The sequence below is a fragment of the Phoca vitulina genome, unplaced genomic scaffold (genome assembly GCF_004348235.1).
Source record: "Phoca vitulina isolate PV1807 unplaced genomic scaffold, GSC_HSeal_1.0 scaffold13, whole genome shotgun sequence".
In the NCBI taxonomy this organism is placed as follows: domain Eukaryota; kingdom Metazoa; phylum Chordata; class Mammalia; order Carnivora; family Phocidae; genus Phoca; species Phoca vitulina.
In genome coordinates, this window is record NW_022589716.1 from 11,253,686 (window position 1) to 11,273,795 (window position 20,110).

The 20,110-nt window shown below is 51.8% G+C and overlaps 1 protein-coding gene across 19 annotated transcripts in view; it reads left to right on the forward strand.

The window, feature by feature from the left end:
- CACNA1D (calcium voltage-gated channel subunit alpha1 D) overlaps nt 1-20,110 on the forward strand; it is a 301,670-nt gene that overhangs the window by 276,691 nt on the left and 4,869 nt on the right. For 18 of the 19 annotated variants that reach the window (XM_032411478.1, XM_032411483.1, XM_032411479.1 and 15 more), the window contains 6 exons: nt 12,494-12,610; nt 13,294-13,661; nt 14,347-14,373; nt 15,915-16,064; nt 16,374-16,537; nt 19,288-19,409. In XM_032411478.1, the coding sequence (XP_032267369.1) occupies nt 12,494-12,610; nt 13,294-13,661; nt 14,347-14,373; nt 15,915-16,064; nt 16,374-16,537; nt 19,288-19,409 (948 nt within the window). Of the gene's footprint in view, nt 1-3,424; nt 9,583-12,493; nt 12,611-13,293; nt 13,662-14,346; nt 14,374-15,914; nt 16,065-16,373; nt 16,538-19,287; nt 19,410-20,110 lie in introns of those variants that run through there. The other variant, XM_032411497.1, reaches the window with a different exon arrangement.

Here is a 20,110-nt window from a genome sequence, read left to right on the forward strand (position 1 = left end):
GCGCGTGTGTCACAGTGTGTCTGTCTCTGTGTGTCCTGACAGCCGTGAGGCTTGCTGTGCAAACGCTGCTCTGTGCCCAGGCCAGCCTCTGGGCCCTCCCCCTGTGCCAGCCCCGGCCCGCCCCAGGCTCCTGGAGTGTGGGCGTGGCTTACAGGAACCTCTGGTTCCAGCCAGGGTCCATGCATTCAAGGATGTAGAACCCTAGGTAAGCCCAGATCTCTGGCACGGGAAGCAGGTGTGTGGAGGAAGGGGGTCACTGTGAAGCTTGCAGGAGGAGGGGCCACGAAGGGAAGTTTGTGAGCGAGCACTGGCAACAGAGAAAGCAGGGTGAAGAGGGAATGAGATGTTAAGAACCGGCAAAAGGGAACTACAGAGGTTGGCAAGCTGCAGAAACACCTGTCCAGACTAAACAAAGCCCCATCGTCTCTGCTACCCACGTGCCTGAAGTCCATCACGAGTAAGATAGAGTTTTTTCCCTGTTCATTTGTTTACTTTAAAATGACTTTTATGTCCCTGTTATCATTACGAGTCTTACATTGGGCCTTGTAGGGTATTAGCAGGGTTCAGTGTGGAATAGTCCTTCACTTTTTTCTGGAGAGAAACGCCCAGTGTTGTTTTGTGTTCCAAGCAATGGTGCAGTGAAGGGAGGGCTTCTCTGTGAGCTTGCTGCGAGAGAGGACATGAACGTGAATGGCCATGAGTGAGGGCAAGTGGGTGCATATGCAGATGGTGGGGTAGGAGATGTCCTTCATGAGGACACCTCTGCTCTGCCCAGACAGCTGCAGAGCCAGGGGAAGCAAGGATGCTCAATCCAGCTGAAGATGATTTCCGATCTTTATTTCTCTGATCACCTGTCCTAAAGGTGGCTCAGTGAACCACAGGCTCAGTCCAGTAGCCCATTGCTGTCTCAGGTTGTGGAATTTGTGAGTAAAACTTTCCCCTCTGGCCCCTCCAGTCTGCAAAAGGGAAAGCCCTCCTCCCGACCACCACTCACAAGTAGCCTTGGAAAGATGAAAGCAAACTGAAAAGATGTGTTTGCAAGTCTGAACAGGTCTGTGGTCCATAGGTTCTTGGGGGCAGCGTGGCCAAGTTGGGTGCAAGGAGAAGGGGTGATGAATACACTTCTGAAGGCGCTTCCCTAAAGCGGTCCTGGGCCTGGAGGACTAGACTGGCCGGATTTGGGAGTGTCATGGTCCCCTCCCCCTGCAGGGAACTGCCTGCTATTCTGGGATTCTAGGTGGTGGGGTCCATAGCACTTGATGACTTTTCTTGAGGGGGAAACATACTCTCTCATGGATGGCTATGTCATAACTTCCAGTAACCAAGTTAGCTCTGTGTTAGGAGACCCTTCTGTTTTCTGGGGAAGGCGTGCATGATGACTGCATGAGTAGAGTTCTCCCTTCCCTGAATTCCCAAGACTTCCCAGTCAGATGGCTTCAGTTCCTGCTCTAGTGGCTAGATATAGTGTTTTGATGTTTTAAAACCTGAAAACACATGGCTAAATAATTATCACATTTCATGGATGGGCTTCCCCGAGTCTTTTTAAGTTGCAGTTTCAAATGGTGCTAAAGCTACATTTATAAGTCATGGGGTAAAAGACCAACACATTGCATTACAATAATGTTTTTCTCCTAAACATTTTTCATTTTGTTGTTAGTAGAAAGAGTTTCATTTCCTTGGTGAAATTAAACATTTCCTGTTAGATGATGATACCAGTGCATCTTTACCCGGTTCTGTTGGGAGTTGAGGCTATGACTATAATTTATGTTGAGTACACAGCCTAGAAGATTAAGTTGTGTTCATAATCTTGACTGATAAATTCTGAAAGTGTATTGGATTCTGAAGCAAACATTAAAAATAGAAAATTCTGGTCTCCTTGAAGGATAATTCTAATTACATTTTTGGCCTCCTCTGTTCTAGAAGTGGCTTTAAATGTGATTTGTCACTCTACATTTAATGAGCACGAGGAGGCGCTTCCTTTCTGTGTGATGAAATACTCTGTGATGACACAGCAGTTAGGGACACGGGGTCGAATGGCAGTGGCACCCACAGTGTCACTAGGACAAGTACACGGACGCGCAAGGAAGCCCCCAGATGTGGGCACAGCCTGCTGAGAAGTGGGATGAGTGGCTTCCTCCCACGCCGGGTGTGCCACGTGGCTGATGGACGGCTTGCCCATGGGAGGTCGAGTGTGAGCGCAGAAGTACAACGTAGGCATGTGCGTGCTTGTGCTGCGTAGAGTGCAGTCTGTCTGAGCGGGATCAGAACAGGTCCGCGTTCTCTGCTCCCCGTGGAATGGTTCTCAAGGGCACACAGATGCACTGGGGGTTCCAGCCCTGGGGGCTCCATCTGGTCTCCCTCTCTTCAGACCCACTGCGGTGTCCCCTTCTACATGAAGGGGATCCTCGTGTCGGGAGGAGCTCGGCACCCGGTGTCCTCTGGCCTCTGCGGTCTGAATGAGTGTGCAGTTTCCATCTATCCATCCGTCTTCATTAAAGCCAGCCTTCTCTCCAACCTTCTCCAGAGGGTCGGAGAGAAGCTGCATCAGGCTGCCTTTTTGTTTTCCTCACCACCCGCCCCCCTCCCCATGTGCCATATCCACTTCAGTTTGACTCCACATTTGCTCTCCCCTCCATTACTGCTACATTGAGTGACCTGCAAGTTTCTGCCAAGAGCAAGTCAATAAAGGAACACAGCTCTGCAGCCTTGAAAATGCTCAGTCCCCTTCCCATCAAACAGCAGTGCCCCATCAGACCTTCCAGATGCAAGATGCAGACATGAATTAGTCCAGTGTCTCATGGATAAAGGGGAAAAAAAAAAAAAAAGATCCCAAAGTGGGAAAAGTTTTGTTCATTTCTTTCAACATTCAAGGATTCCCTTTATGCCAAAGATACTCTGGTGAAATCCGAGGAGACTCTATCCCCCAGTTGTTCCAGATGGGAGTCTGATTATCTTTAATGATAGGAAGACTTTAGAGGGATAGTCTTTTTCTCACCTGTTCGGAGGTTGGGTTTAAGGAGGAAACCATTCTTTCCAGCTGGTAAAGAGTTAGGTGGTTAGGTTTTCTGTGAAAGCCTGCACCCCAGCCAATAGTTGGTAATGTAGGTGCTCGAGTGGAAGGGTGGGTGGTATAAAGAATCCAGCGACTCTTAGTCCCGGATGTGCCCTGATGCGGCCACCTTGGGGAGGCCCAGTGCAGAAGGAGAGGAAGACACGCTCCACAGACATTTAATCTGTGGAGTAGCGGACACCTGTTACTTAGTTACCTTAGTTTAAAAAGTAACAAGATATTTTTCTTTTTTTTTAAAAGCATGAGTCCATTTAAAGCCATAAAAAAGGCTTTTTTCTTTTCTTTTCTTTTTTAATCTAAGAAGAGAACAGATGCTAACAGATGAGATTTCACTGGCTGATTCATTTGTTTCAGATGCTTGAACGGATGCTTTAGAATTTTCTGCCTGAGCTACAGCACCAAGCTCGTTAGTCGGAAGGCGTTTGTGGCTAAGGCCTTGAAAGGGAAAAGTCTCAAGTGGGCTTATTTCTACTGAAACAGCATTTCGGGAGAAATGCAGGAAAAAGCAAACCCAAGGCCCCAGGGAGACCCCTTCCAAGCAAAGCACTCCTCCAGAAGGCGGAAGCAGGGTGTGGCTCATCTGCAGAGCCATGGCCTCCTGTCACGGACGCTGCTCCCGGTGGTTCTTTTTCATGGAAGGGAACGTGCAAAAGGCTTAACAGTTTTCCCTTCCAAGCAGAGACTCAGAGAAAGGGAAAGAGAGAGAGAGAGCAAAGGAGGGGGGCAGCCGCCCCACAGAGAAATGAAATGAACACAACTTCCTGACGCTGGCCAGTAAAAAAATACCATAATAAAAAGATGAAGCAGACATGCCTAAGGTGGGCAGCTGACTTTGTTCCAAAGTCCTGCATCCCTAGTTTGCCCGAACTCCCAAAGACTGGCAGGCCCCTCGGCACTGAGCTGACAGAGTTTCTTTTATATGCCAGTCCGCCATGACCTCCTGACTCTCCAGCCCCCACTCTCTGCAGTGACCCAGTTGAGAATGCAGTGGGAAGTGGGCAGGCCAGGAAGCTCAGACACCATTTAAACTAACACATACACCTGCATGCCAAAATCAGTCCAGGTAACACCTCAGGTTCCATCTTAACGTGTCCACGGGAAATACCACCACACCCAAACCTCATCCAACATTGTCCGTCTTTAATTCGTGCTCAAAGCCAGTCTGGGGATGCCTCTTTGGAAGCAGTGTGGTCTAGTTTCAAGGACACTGGGAGTCAGGGAACCTGGGTTCTAGTCCCAGCTCCAGCGTTCACTTGCGTGACCTTGGGCAAGACACTTAACCTCTCTGTGCCTCAGTTTCCCCCATCTATAAAATGGGGGCAATAATGTCGACCTACCTCACAGGGCTGTTGTGAGGAATAGCTAAGTGATTGTAAAGCACTTTGAACGTATAATTGCTTATTATTAAGACTACAACAATAATAATATCATATGCCTGTTTACTACCGGAACTTTAAGAAATTCTTGTTTTTCTTTGATCTCTGTTCTGTTCTGTACTGTAGTTATTCACCAAGAAAGAGAATTCTACCCCTTTTAAGGAGATCTGGGAAATGTATAAAGGTGTACACAGGGGTACCTCTGCAGGTTGTGTTTTCACGAATCTTACAAATTGTAGACGTTTGCCCGAGAAGTTGCTTCCCGAGGGAGTCTGAAATTCTCAGTAGTTGAGGAGCCTGTACATCCAGTGCTGAACCCACGATACCCAGAGGAGCCAACTAAGAGTTTTAAGATCAGCATTCAAAAGTAACTGTAGTGTGAAAACTTGAAGTTTCTGAAGTGTTTAGAGAAAAGAAGTGTTTACAAGCCCCTTTGGCCTGCCCTCGTCGGTGCAGACCGGAGGCTTTGCGCGTGTGTGCGTGTGTGCGCGTGCATGCGTGCGTGAGGGGGCAGGTGGAATGCAGTGGAGACAGCCAGCAAGCATGTGGGGAGGCCCTGTTCCTGGCTGGGCTCATTCAAGAGCAGGCCAAGTGGGAAAGTGGTATCCACCATGGGGAAGAGCAGCGTTAGTGGAAGTCCTGCAGGCCCATCCGGGGCACAGGTAGCAGGGTCCCTCTCAGCCCTGACGTCTGTTCCAGTGATGTCTTTTCTACTGTGCCCTTTGGCCCCAGGGGCTCATGTTACCAGTGATCTGGCCTGTCTGCACTGAAGTGGATTCCCTGGCCTCACTTATGGAAACAGGCCCGGCCCCTGATTCTGCTCCCAGTGTGGAGACTGCTGTAAGTCTAGGAGCTCATGGTGGGTTTTATGGATTCTCACAGCAGAGTCCATGGGGCCCAAGAGCGGGTCTGCCTTCACACAGCACCCAGGGCAGTGGTGTGCAGGGTGGGGTTGAAAGCTGGCCAGCACGCTCTGGTGTGGCCACACCGTTGTGAAGATGAAGCCTCTCTGTACATGCTACTTTAACAGCTGGGGCCCCCTTGCTGACATCCAGTCCCTCTCCAGATCCCTCTGTGATCCAGCAACTAAAAGGCTAATGCCTGGTGTACCAGGGGCCTCTGGAATCGTGCTCTGGTCTGAAGGCCCACTCTGCCCTGACCAGGTAGTGCCTGGGATGCACCACTTATTAAGAGTTTGGTGTATCATGCCTGCAAAGGAGACTGGTCAGCCCCATGGGCACAGGTGTGGAGCTAATTCACCATCAGATGAATGATCCCTCTGTTTCTGACCCACCCCGATGTCAAGTTTCTTAAACAATGAAGGGCGGTATGTGCTTGCCCCTGTCTCAGAGGGCCAGGGTGACCAGCTGACTTCTAGATGGAGTCTCCACAGGGTAAAGTCTCGGCAGAACAGCCCCAAGCAATGGGCGTGGCAGGTGTTTCCATATGCTTTTCTGCAGTCCTTCCATATAAGGAACAACTGGAAAACGGTGAACGTTCTGGATGGAATTAGGGAATGGTTTCAATGAAATGAGAGACTCTGGCCCCATAGGGGCCTGGCTGTGTTGCTGAGTGACGGTGCTAGCCATGGCTGCTAGCCAAGGGCAGTTTATGGAAACAGCCAGAAGTCATGAGGTCTGCCTCTGACTTCAACTCAAAAGGGAAACAAAGCTTCCCAGAAACTTGGCGTACGGTCAGACTGCAGACACCTCTGTCCTTTCTCTTAAAACCTTGCCAGAAGAGTATAGCTTTGAGTGTGGAAAAGTTGTAAGAGACAACTCAAGTTTATTACCTGAGAATCTTCACAGACTCAGCAAACTTGGTACCCAACACCAGAATCCATGGTGCTAGACTTACGCTCCTGTGTGGAAGACACGATGTAGGCCGGTATCCATCGTAGGGAAACAGATGTAGGGTTGGACACCAGGCTCTTCATAATTACACGTTGTCCTTACAGTGTGGTGTGACCCAACCTAAATTCACAGGATTGTTGGGTACAGGATTCTCTACTTTTTCTGAAAGGCAGGAGATCTTTTTCCTCTGACAATAATAGTGATTATTTTCAAAAGCCTTCAAGAAGATATAGAATTACTGAAAAGAAGTTAAGGCAGGTTATATTATGTAGTAGCAGAAGGTCTTAATTATTGTGGTGTGTTATTGAATAATACCAACCTAATGACTTCATTAGCCCTAATGTGTCAGTTTTCCACGAGAAGGAACTTGCTAACACCTACTAACAGTTCTAAGGTTGGGTAGGTACCTGTGTAAATTCATTCTCCGTGGCATACCTCAGACCTAAGAGAGGTGTTGGGGTAATGGGAGGGTATGTCATTCTAAGCCACGGTGAAGGCAACCCATTAACAAGTGCCAAAGGCTAGCTCAGAGAAGCCAGAGGAAGGACATTTCTTCCGTAAGTAGAGAAAGTCAGCAGAATCCCAGGAATCATAGATGAGGTGAAAGGGCCGGTGCCTGAGGAAAGGTTGGTGCTGCCCGTCTGGGGCTGAGTTATCAGCTGTTCTCAATCTTCAGGGTCTCTTTTATGTTCTTAAAAATAATTGAGGACCCTTGTATATCAGTATTTACATTAGAAATTAAAACTGAGAAATTTTTAAAATACAGAATATACACATACAAAGATAGCAGAGAGGTGACATCCTCACATGTCATGGAGCCTTTGAAGAACCCCACTATGCTCTGAGAGAATGCGTGTATAAGGCAAAGAAGATACTAGTATTGTGCAAATTACAGTCCCTTCGTGGGCCCCTGGAAGTGTCCCCAGCCCATGCTTTGAGAACTGCTACTCTAGGGAAATGATCCCATATCCCCACTAAAGGAAAAGGGTGCTGGAGCCTTTTTATGATCTCCCTGGTGAGGGAGCCTCCTGCGTTGAGCACTGTCCCCACCGGAACTTTTCTGTCCTCCCCGGTGCCACACCAGTCCCAACCCACTCACCTAGACACAGAGCTGCCTGTGCCCTCTGTGTCCAGCGAAGTTCAGACTGGAAATGGAACCCCACATCTCACTGCCTGTGCTGATCTGGAGGAATGGGGGTCGGAGTTAGTGTGTGATAGACCGTGTTTTAAAGATCACCACTTCTCAGAGCAGCCCAGCCGAGACAAGGATGTGTGATCACTGGTCATTTCCATGTGGCCTTAGTGATACAAGAGCTCTGCTAAGTTAGTTGGAAGAAGGTTAAACTTGAGTGGGGTCACAGTCATTAAGTGAGCACATAATTCAGACTTGATCCCAGCCCTCTTTCCCATAGATTCAACAACTTTGTCTTGGTGGTGGCCTGGGTGAGGCCAGCAGGGCCTCATGGGAACCACAGGCCTGGGGACCTGAGTCGTAGCTGAGCCTTCGCTAGGTAGGGCAGGCCGCTCAACCAAATGGGGATAATCCTGGCCTTCCGGGATGTAGTGGGGTAAAGGTTGGGAGATTGTTATGACAGCTACAGAGATGCTAACAGAATAGAGCTCCTGATTTAAGGTATCTGCTGAGCTTAAATTGAAGTAATACTTTGTTATCAGGAAACTCGCAGGAATTTCAGATTCTGGTGTTAAACTTCAGCCAAGAATCGAGGTTGCTCAGAGAGTTCTGTGAGATCGTTCACAGGGAAATATCATAGGTCCCTTTAGGTAATTTTAAGAAAACCTTCCTTAACCTTTCAAAGTGGTGGGAAATTGATGTGTGTTGCTGAGCGCAGCCCCAAGAGGAACTTCTGTGGTGACATTACAGCTGACTTTTCAGTGAGGGTCAGAATCCCCGTGGGTGGCCCACGGAGTGCCGTGCTCATGATTCTCACCCTGGATGCATGACTCAAGAACTGTGCGTAATGGACACAAAACTACACTGTCACATTTTCCCTGGAGGAAAAGGAGGACAAAAGAAGGGGTGTGCCCATGTGTGTTGTGTATGCGGAGGCGGTGGGGGACAGCTTGTAGATGGGCTGGTTTATTCTCTAAGAGCTGAACCTCCAGTTCGTTCTTCTGATGGAGCTAGTTCGGAAACCGTGCCCTCTGATTGGGTAGGGCTGAATCCCGCGAAAGGGTTCACCAGCACTTGCCCTTCAGGAGATGAGTGTGCAGGGCCAGGCCTGGCTGAGCAAAGCCCGTGATGGAGAACAGGCTCTGCCGGACAGGGGCTCGCTGGCTGGAGTCTGAAAGCCTGGCACTCGCATCCAGAGATGAATGGCCTGGCCGGGTCCGACTGGAGACTCACATCTCTTATCTCCACTGTTACAGTGTAGGTTCAGGAGGGGTTCTGGCCTTTGTCTGGGCTTGCTGTGCTGCTGAGAGCCGGCAGCTCCTGGTGGGTCTCACGGAGCTAGCTTAGGAAGGCGACGAGGGCAGGATCTCTCACACACCCAGGTAGGAAAATCTGACCCTAAGAGTGGGCAAGAGAAAGGAAGGTAAACGAATGTTCCTATTTGATGTTCAAATACCATATTTTTATGCTATTGCTTCAGAGATACTTAGAGAGATTTTGTAGTTTGGTTTTTGTTTTTGTTTTTGTTTTTTTTGGTGACTTAATCATCTATGGAGTAAATATCTACAAAATTCCAATTAAATGGTGTCTAAAATTTAAAGCAGCAGTCTGCAGGCAAAGCGCCAACATTTCTTTTTTTAAAAGATATTTATGATACCATCTAGCATTTAAAAATCAACCAGAAACTAGGCTTGATTCTGTTTAATATTTTATATGATTGGACATCTTAAAAATGTTTCTATTTTATAACAATTCTGTGTTTATTCAAAACCATAATTCTACTGTGATGTTAATGGAATGACTTTATACGGCTTTAATTATGTTGGTTTAAGTGCTAATGACCAAGTTTCAAATTAAAGTAGTACTTTGCTGATAGAGGTAGACACCGATATGAAAAATGAAAGAATAGCTCATTTTACTGATTGTAAAGTGTTTATTTCAAGGGAAAAGAATGTTCTTTTTCTTAGGGCTGTGGAAAAAAGTAATTTTTTCAAGAGTTTAAGATAGTTTTCTGGGATCAGAACTCGTGCCTATGGAAATTTTGGAGCAGCCTAAGCTACCTTTTAGCTTGATATGTGTGCTAGAAAAATTTCATTATCATGTTTTGTGATATGTAATAAATTCAGGGTGCTGTGTTTAAGCTTCATTTCAGTTCAAGTTTGGGAACCTCTGTTTCCCGCCTTCCCAGACCTGGCAGACACCCCCCCCCCCCCCCCCCCCCCCCAGTAGACCCCCCCCCCGACACCCCCCCGGCAGATACCCCACTCCTGGCACCCTCCCCTGGCAGACACCCTACCCCTGCCACCACCCCTCGGCATGCCCCGTCCCCCCTGCGTCCTTCCCCAGATCCCATGTGAAAGAGTCAGGTCAATCCCTGACTTTTAGAAGATGTGTTTCTTCCTGCGTGGTGTGAGCAAAACGTAACCATGATTTCTAAACCTCTGCTTTCATGTCGAGGAAGAGTGATGCTTTTTATCCTCCTCTGATGTCTCTTTAATAAATATGTTGTCATTATTTGTCCTCAGAAGGGGCCTCTTGAGCCACCTCTCAGTTTTCTCCATGATTTATGTTGCAAACAAATTCTCTGTCCTGTGTCTGTTCACCACACTCTCCTGATCTTGTGTACCATTGAAGACCTGCTGGAGACCATTTTTGTTTTTCTTATGCAATTATGTTATATGTGTATTTCAGTGAAATGTCAACCCGCCAACAGTGGATGATGTTAAAAATTATCCAAATAAATAGTTTTCTATTTCTTTTAATCAGACCTAGTCCAAATTGTTGAATGACAGTGAATAGGATTATCTGTTTTGTTTTTGTTTTTGTTTTCAAACTCAGGGGTATTCCAAGCCCGTGGTGCCTCGTGACATGGGCTCATATATATAATTTACCTGGGGGTGTTGACTTAGTGCTTTGTCACCTATGTTTATCTTATAGACACGACAGCAGGTGTCTCAAACCTGGTCTTTGATTTGGGAGCCTCAGATCTGCCTTTCCTCCAGTGATCCAAAACCAGACAATGAAACCCTGGCTTAGCTAATCTTCCCTTGATGACTGTGCTCTGGGAAACACTGAACGAATGAGCTGCAGGCTGTTCAACGCTGCTGGGCTGGACCTTCCTGCACAGGCCCGCAGCTCTGTGTGAAAAAGCTCTCCCCCACTGGACATTAGCGTCGCCTTCTCGATGTTTCCAAGAGAATGGCAAGTGGGTCCGCGTCTAAGCCAGACGATTCCCCTGGCTCAGATGTGCCAGACTTGGGGATCCTGAGCGAGGGAAAGCGTGTGTGTGCACCTACATGAGCGTGTATGTGTATGCTTGTGCGCGTGCAGCTCGTGCCTGTGGTCAGAGGGACAGGAGAGTGAGAGGTAGCCTCACTGACCATACCACGAACTATTCTGGGTTTGGTGGCAGGACACGTGTGTCTTTCCCCAACGAGACCACAGCATTCCTCGCCAGGAACCTGAGAGCTCTGAATCCAGGCAGCTCTTGCACACCCACAATTCATGAAATGGAAAGACCCCCCCCCCCCCCCAGCCCTGCTCCTCTATTCAGAGAATGGATCATATCAGACCTAGCCTGGTGTACCATTTTTAACAGCATTGTCTCCTATGGAGGAGGAGGCTGTTTTCACAGGAGCTTCTTAGGAACTTCCCGTAGGACTTTACTTTCTAAATTACCATCACCACCACTGGCTTCTGCAGAAGACCAGTTGTGAGCATTCCCACACCAGGGGGGCCAGCCCTGTGGGACCTGGCCAGACCGTGGCCACTATCCCCACCAGCCCCTCCCCTCCCAACTCCCCGCTGCTGGGGGTTGTGGAGGAAGGGCCAGGAAGTGGTCCCCTCCCCTGATGCCCCGCCTCTAAGCCCAGTTGTTCCCTGCTGACCACCGTGATATAGGGTGCAGATCAGCCCTGTGCAGCCAGGACTCAGACAGTCTCCGCTGTGGCAGAAGGACTGCCAGCAAATGAGAGGGTCCTGCCCAAATATAGGACGGGCACTTAGGCCTGGTGGCAGGGAGGAAATGCCTCTTTCAGATGCCAGTCTTTTTGTGGAAAAGGATAAAGTGGCTATACCGTTCCTATTAGTCTTTAAGTCAGCATGCTGTTTTTCTTCAAATTGATGGTCAGAACAGAACTTTCTCAGAGCCAGCAACTCGTCCCCCCACATGTGTAGCAGAGTCATCTCTGGTGTTTCCCTAACAAAACTGGGAACAACAGAAGGGCGTCTCCCAGGCCCTGTTCCAGTGGAACCCGGGGCCCAGTGTAAGGAAAGCCAACCGTGAGGGCCTCAGGCAAAGGACTGTGTCTGCGAGGGGCCAGGAGGGGTCACCTGGTGGGTCCCACACAGCCTCCAGAGGCTGGTGAGCCCTTTTCAATGTGTTGTGGTCTTCAAGAGGATGATCCAGCTGTTGGCAAGCTCTTGGCCTGACCCTCCAGGGCACCACGGATGGCCACGGAGGCTGGTGCTGCACAGCGGCCCGGGTCTGTGTGCGTGTCGACCCATTCCGTCATGGTCCTGAATGTGCTGGTGATTGCAGTGTGTGCTGTCACTCCCTCGTTCCCATGGCTTTCTTGCAGAACCGGTGGCCCCACTGGCTGCTTGGTCAGCTTGCCCCCTCATACCCGTACTTAGGTCATGGCCAGTGAGTCTTGGCCACCCTCCCCGTCGAGTGGCTGGGTTGTGCTCCTGGCCCTGTCTGGGGCTCTAGGAGAGGACTCTGCAGGCCCTCCTCTGTAGACTGTCATTTGGATGCAGGCATGTGCTCTTGGCCATGGCAGACACTGTTCCCTGACAGTTGGGCTATGTGAGAAGGAAGTGACTAGGTTGGAGGCCTTGAGCACCCTAGTCTAGGACCGTCTGGAACTCCTGACCACACCCTTCAACCCCGGGGCTTCGGGGACCCTTCAGTTACATTCACACGAGTAGTCACTCCCATGGGTTGCCCTTTGGAGAAAGCTTCCCTCGCCACAGCTGAATCAGGCAGGAGCAGAGCCAGGACCCAGGCCGGGCCCAGCACACCCATATTGTCTAATCCGTTTTGCCATTTTTGTTGATCTAGGCAGGATTAAGGACACTGCATGACATTGGGCCAGAAATCCGGCGTGCTATATCATGTGATTTGCAAGATGACGAGCCGGAGGAAACAAAACGAGAAGAAGAAGAAGATGTATTCAAAGTAATTATTCCACGCCCAGCTACACACTGGCCACTTGGAGATAGCGGGGCAGGACTTCAGTTTGGGCATTCGGTGATCCACAAAAGAACCTGGAGAATGCACGCCAGCACCCGGGCCTAGAGGGGCTCACGGACCATGCTCTCCCCACAGCAGACCTTCGGCACCTCCTCTAGGGCCAGGCCTGCTCCCGCCCTGAGCTGGCCCCTCTGTCCCACGCTGGCAGCTTCAGAGGAGCCTGGCCACAGCTGCTTGGCCAGTGTGGCTGAGCCTCCTGAGTCCCGCTAGCAGCTGCCCACCGGTGTTACCCCCTTCTTCCCTGGGCTGGCCCTCAGCACCCCTAGCCCAGAGAGCATGCCTCCTGTCCAGCCTCAACTGCTGGGGGCTGCCAGTCAGCCCTGCTGGGTATAAGTCACCTCAACTTGGAACGACGTGAAGAGCACACTCGTGTGACAGCCAAGAGCTTGCTCCCCAGCTCAGGGATCGGTAACCTTCCTCATTTCAGGGGGACCAGCTGCCACACAGACACATCCGCCCTGATCTGTGAGACACTCAGATTGTTTTTACAGGGATCCTACGGAGCTTACCTAGAATTTGTGTTTCGTGTAGAAAAAAATTACCTAACAGAGCTAGCCTGCATCAGATACTTGTTAAATTACCTGGTGTTGTCTCCCATTATTTTGCAGAGAAATGGTGCCCTGCTTGGAAACCATGTCAATCATGTTAATAGTGATAGGAGAGACCCCCTTCAGCAGACCAATACCACCCACCGTCCCCTGCATGTCCAAAGGCCTTCAGTTCCACCTGCAAGTGATACTGAGAGACCGCTGTTTCCTCCAGCAGGAAATTCGGGGTATCATAGCCATCATAACCATAATTCCATAGGAAAGCAAGCTCCCAGCTCAACAAATGCCAATCTCAATAATGCCAATATGTCCAAAGCTGCCCCTGGAAAGCGGCCCAGCATGGGGAACCTTGAGCATATGTCTGAAAATGGGCATCCCTCCTCCCACAAGCATGACCGGGAGCCTCCAAGAAGGTCCAGTATTAAAAGGTAACCTTTAAAATGTGTTTGCACTTGGTGACGTAGTGTCTGCGCAAGGCGCTTCTTTCTCCCCGGTGCTCTGGCACACACGGGAGATGCTCAGGAGGCCCTGACCCTCGAACCCGTGAGTGCCGTGAGCTCATGGCCTCATCAGGCACTAGTCAGTGACGAACCCAAAGGATAAAGGGCCACCAGCCATCCTGTGTCCTGCCAAAGGGGATGCCCCTTCAAATAGCAGCAGTTGCTCTGAACTCTGCCTTCCCCAGTGGTGCCAACATACTTTGGGACAGAGGTTGGCAACGTTTGTAAAGGGCCAGATGGTAAATATTTTAGGCTTTGGGCACCATACAGGCTCCATTGCAGTGACCGAGCTCTGCTGTTGTAGAGAGAAAGCAGTCATAGACTGTTTAAATGCATGAGTGTGGCTGTGTCCCAGTAAAACTTTATGGACACTGCAATGTGAGCTTCACATGGTCCCACATGGTGTAATATTTTTCTTCCTTTGAGTTTTTTGCACTCCTTTAAAAGCGTAAGAACTGTTCATAGCTCATGGACAGTATATGGCCCGTAAACCATGGTTTGCTGACCTCTGCTCTAGGAACTAGCCTGATAATCTGCATTTTAAATTTTATTGGAAATACTTAACTTTTATCTTCTCCCTCCCTCCCTCCCATGTTATGCCTTTCCTGGATAGAACCCGCTATTATGAAACTTACATTAGGTATGTGCTCATTGCCTATGTTTGTGTGTTAAATACTCTGTGTTGTGAGTGTGACCAGCTGGCCTCTTATTGCTGGGAGGGATGAGAACTTCCTTTCAGGCAGCAACCTGATAGGATAGTGGAGCTTGGGGCTGTGGGCTCCAGAGGCAGAGGTGGTTGCTTCTTTCTTCCCTCCTTCCCTTCCTTCGTTTCCTTCCTCCTTTCCTTCCCATCCCCTCCTCTCTCTCTCTTTCTCTCTTTTTCTTTCTCTCTTTTTTTTTAAGATTTATTTTAGAGAGAGAGAGCATGTGCAAGCGGCGGGTAGGGGCAGAGGGAGAGGGAGAGAAAGGAGGTTCTTTGTTGAGCACAGAGCCCAACACAGGGGCACGATCTCATGACCCTGAGATCATGACCTGAGCTGAAACCAAGAGTCAGATGCTCAACCAACGGTGCCACCCAGGCACGCTGGTAGTTGTTTCTTTCTAAGCAAAGGAGCTTTTAGGTCCATATGTGCATAGACTGTGTCATCCTCCAAGGACTAGTATTCCCACGCCAGTGTGCCCATGGGCTAGCCCCTGCAGGCATACCCCGTGACCACCGTGTGGGGAGAGCCCACTGTGCGCTCCCGGGCGCCTGGCCCTGGGAGGCTGGTGCTACCTGCCTCTGCTGGCTGGGTTCACGCCTCTTGTGGGGGCTTCATAAAAGCATGACCCCAACCTCCTGAAGACCAGGGACCGGGTCTTCTCCTTTGTCTCCCCTGCAGCCCTCAACATACGTGCAGTGTATCCTGCTCCGTATTTGCTGACCCGGGTTGTATTGTCAGCGGGATGATCATTTTGTTGGGGACAGAGAGGCTGGGTCTCCTAGTTTAATTATATCAAGTGCAACCTGCTGCTCAGGAGCAACTTGAGAGAATGAAGAACTTGGAGGGAGCACTGTCCTCTCTTTGGAGAGTCGATGTAACAGAGCCTGGCTGGCTTTCCTGAGAACTGAAGCCAGGATAGCAGCTTTCAGGGAGATAGCACAACAGTCTTGCCATGTGGGCAGGGCAGTCTTTGAAAACTTGGCAGGTGTCATGCATGTGAGTCTCCCCAGGGACACCATATCCCAAACTCCTGTCACCTTTTCCTGGGTCAGAGGTAGTGGGAAACTGGTCAGGGAGCCTCTTTGTTCCAGAGCCTGAAGTCACATGGGCCAGAAGAGGAAGGAGCAAGGATCAGAGCAGGTGGCCTGGGAGCCCAGCGTATTCTCCCTGGGACTGCCGATCGCTGCAGGCCTCTAGGTCCATTTCCTTGTTCTGTTCCACCAAATGACACCCACTCCTTTGGCTCCATGGCCCCTGGGCATGGTGGTTTGGCACCGGCATTGTGCAAGGTACTGAGAGAGCGGCCCCCTCCCAGCACACGCACATGCTCATACACACAGCTCTGCCACCAGAGGCCTGAACGGTCCAGTCCCGGGGACACCAGGGAGAAGCTGGGGGCACGTGGGCCAGGGGTGCTAGCAATGCACCAAGGCCCAGCTGGGTGCTCAGGGGCTCGGGCCCTCTCTCACCACTGTAGGTCTGACTCGGGGGATGAGCAGTTCCCCACTATCTGCCGGGAAGATCCAGAGATCCATGGCTACTTCAGGGACTCCTGCTGCTTGGAGGAACAGGAGTATTTCAGCGGTGAGGAGGGCTTTGAGGATGCCTGCTCGCTGACCGGGGCCAGGTGAGCAGCTCTGTGGCTCGGGCTGACGTCAGGAGGCCTGGCTGTCTCCTGCCCCTCATACTCTGCGACAAGGGCCTGCCTGTACGACACCTGGACTGCCCGAGAGGCAGGCAGAGAGACCAGCTTCTCCCAGGGCCCTGAATCTTCCATGAAGCTGAGGACAGACTGCCTGGCTCTCAGCCAGTCGGGGTGTCTAGGAAAGCTGGGGAGAGGACTGTAGCCATGGGGCTGTCTGAGCTAAGAGACAGAGCTTGTTAGCAAAGATCTCATGTGTCCCTTACGCTCTCTCCTCGCCTTTCTGACCCCCAGGCAAAACTACAGCTACTACAGCCGATACCCAGGTGGCAGCTGGGACTTCGAGCGGCCCCGAGGCTACCATCACCCCCAAGGCTTCTTGGAGGATGAGGACTCGCCTGTTTGCTATGATTCCCGGAGATCTCCAAGGAGACGCCTACTACCTCCCACCCCGACATGTGAGGCCAGATTTTTTGTTTTGGGTGAAGCCTCCCAGAGAACAGTATGCTCCTTCCCCAACCCCGGCCCCGAGGAAGTGTGACAGATGTGGTTGCACCATGCTAGGGACTGTCCTCTGTCCGCAAGACCAGCCCCCTGGTTGGAGACCCTGTCGGTATCGGCTCTCCCTTCTGGCTCATCCGTGTCCCACGTGATTGAGCTCAAACCACCTCCGGGCCATTTTGACTCTGAGCACAGAGAAAGGCAGCATGTGGTCCTAAGCATGCTCAGTACGTGGTATCTGATGAGGGGTTCTCGTGCACATTATCGTTGCCTTGGAGCCTGGGGTTCATCACGCGGGGTAGGCACGATGTGCAGCGTGGGGTTGTCAGGCCCTCTCTGTGGACGGGGTAACTGACCCTCAGAGGGCGGAAGTGAGCAGCCCCGGTGCAGAGCTGGACCTGAGCCCAGGCCTGTCCCACCAAGCACCACTCCCCCCACCTCTGGGGGGCCCCTGGGGACTGTTGGTGTCCATCTCTGCCCAGTTCCCACCAGGGGCTTCCCCTCTTACCATGTGTCAGCCAGTGCCCCTGCTCACGGGGCAGGTGTTGGGTCCACACCCCCATCCTGGGGCTGGAGGAGTCCCATCCCGCTGAGAAGAGGCAGGGGGCCAGCTGTTTCCCACCTGGTTTTCTTACGCCGGTGGCCTAAGCAGGGCTGCAGGAGATGTGGCTCACCCCCCAGTGAGGGACTTGGCCTGGGGTAAGAAATGACACCGTGACCTCTGCCAGCTCCTGGCCAGGCAGTTGGATTTTGCACATGGGGACATTTTGGTGACGGTTAAAGAATATCCGTTCCTGGTGTTTCTGAGGAATGGCGCATATTTCTGAGCAGGACTCCAATCAGCAACCAAAAATAGCCAAGACACATTGGCTCTGAGTCCGCTGACTCTGTGTGCAGTAACCAGTCCAGCTGGGTGGTGCCTAGGGCCCTCTCCTCTCTGCTGCAGTCTCAGCCCTGCTGGGGAGTGTCATCAGACCCATTTCCATAGTTTATATTTCATTCTGCAGCCCCAAACACATGCTGCCAAACAGAGCAATTCTGAGCTCCCTGAATACGGGACGACACATGCGGGTGAGCCCGGCAGAGGCCCCCTTGTCTGTGGAGTGCCCTGCCCTCTCTGGACCCTCCCTGTGTCCCCTACGGTGGCCACATTAATGCCCACCATTCAGAGGCACTACCTGAGTGAAGTGAGGAACCCCAGTGGGCCAGAGCAGATGCCCTCTTTATCTGTAAGGGCAAATCAATAAAACGTATTTTATTTGCTTTGCTGCCCATCGCTTCTGACCTTGGGCAGGGGAAGGTGGATGTCTTCTGCCTGTGTTCTCAGCAACAGTAGAATTCCTTTCTCTGTCAGAGTTGGTTGTCTGCACAGCAGACGAGATGATCAGTGTATCCAGGGACGGATTTTCAAAACAAAAAGGCACTACCCGAATGAGAGAGATGGTGGTTTCCTCTCCTGGCTCCGAGCCTCTGGCCCTGGCCGGCTGCCCCTAGGAGGGTCCTCAAGGGTGTGCTGACGAGGGAGGCCCCTGTGTGGTGCAGGGAGGCCAGGCTGTCTGATGAGGACAGCAGCTGTCGTGCAGCTCTCTGTGTCCTGCGGAGGCGACTCGAGGAGGAGGTGGCGGTCCAGCACGCCCCATAGGGCGCCTCAAGCCTGCGTGGCCGGGGCTGCTTGTCTGTTCTCCCCACACTGGGCAGGGCCAGCCCAGGGCTCAGCCCAGTCTTCCCACACTTTTAGATTAGAGCGCTCACAGAACCTGGTTCCTGCCGCTCCGTGTGACTCCCAGGAGGCCTGGGTGGCTCGCCCGTTTTCCAGTACAAGAATCCGGGGTGTGGAGTTTTGCCGGGCCATGACAAATGCCCTGGGATCTTAGGAAGCAGAGGCTGAGGAGACCTGGCTCCTGCTTTGCAAACTGTCAGTAAGGCCCCCATGCCGTGTCTCTAGGGCCAGCACCCTCGAGGCTGGACCTGTCCCGGGGCGGGCAGCGTCTGGCCTGTGCTTGGGGGCCCAGAATTCAGACCGATCTCCTGGGCCCTGTGTCCTGTGAAGCCACAAACTCGAGACCTCTTGTCATTGCTCAGCCTGTGCACGAGCCTCTGTTTTGAGTAGCTGATAATGAGACAGCCATGTTCTCTAACATCAGAGGTGTTCTTTTCCAGTTTTGCCTTCAGGGCTAGAGAAGCTGGGTCTTCCCCAACCAAAGGATTTGCTGCTTACCTGGTTGAGCGGATAGCAAGTCACTCCCCTTAAAGCAGGTATAAGCATGGGAGCACCAGCAAGATGCCGGGGGCCCCAGAGACACATAGGATGCCTGCAGGGAGAGAAGGGGGCAGCAGCAGGTGTTTGCAGGATTCTAGAACGACGTTGTGTTCTTGACCTGAGTGCTGTGTTCCCCACAGTGTGTGTACAGGGCCAGGGGCGTCCAGTCAGAACAGGTGCCCTCTGGAGCCTTCAGCTCCGCCCCATGAGAACAGGCACTACGTTTGCAAGAAACCAACTTACACCTACTAAAAACATCCCTCAGTTGGGCAGCTTCTTCATCCTCCCGAAGGTCCAAGACCTCACTACCTAATACTTCTCCTTGGATGTGTGACTTGCTTCCTCTTGGGCCCCCCGCCAAGTGTCCAGGGGCCCACCCTGACCCCAGAGCCCCGGGGGCCCCACAGAGCCCCTGTTTCACAGCTGTCGCTGTGCTTCACTTCTCAGCCCACCGGAGATCCTCCTTCAACTTCGAGTGCCTGCGCGGGCAGAGCAGCCAGGAGGACGTCCCGCCGTCCCCCGCCTTCCCCCACCGCACAGCCCTGCCTCTGCACCTGATGCAGCAACAGGTGAGCCCGCCCGCCTGGCCTTGACACCACAGGCCCGAGGGGCCGCCTGTGTGGGACCCACCCTCGGGACACCCCTTTCCCTCGGGCTGCCAGCAGCAGGAGGGAAGGAGAGAACCTTCACAGACACTCTGGTTCAATCCTGGAGCAACCCTGCCAAAGAGTTATATCACGAACCCCATTTCACAGATGAGCGAACATCAAGGAGAGGGTAGGTGACATGTCTGAGCTCACACAGGAGGTGCGTGACCGTGTTGACCTATGAATCCAAGGCCGCCAGCTTCCCAAGCTGGGCCCTCGGCCGTGGTGCACACTGTGTTCTCTCCTGGGCACTGAAGACGGGGCCTGGTACGGTCCCTGACCCAGGGAGGGGTGGCCGCTTGCCTGATCCTGAACAGTCAGTGCTGCCCTTTATCTGCTCTGAGACATGGTTCCTTCATTAAGACATGTCTGTAGAGCCCTTTGTGGGCAGGGCGCCGTGGTCACGGGGGGGTGAGCCTCTGACCCTGGGCAAGGAGAGAGTGCAGTCCAGGGAGAAGGACCCGTCCATGGTGAGGTGGCTGGACAGGAGGGAGCCCAGGGCCTGGAGGGAGGGTGGGGCTGCAGCCCCCTCACCAGGGCTTTGCCTCAAGGGCAAGAAGAGGGCACTTTTTCCTCCTGCAAAGAGCACATCAGAGATGCAGTCCACTGTGTACATGTGTCAG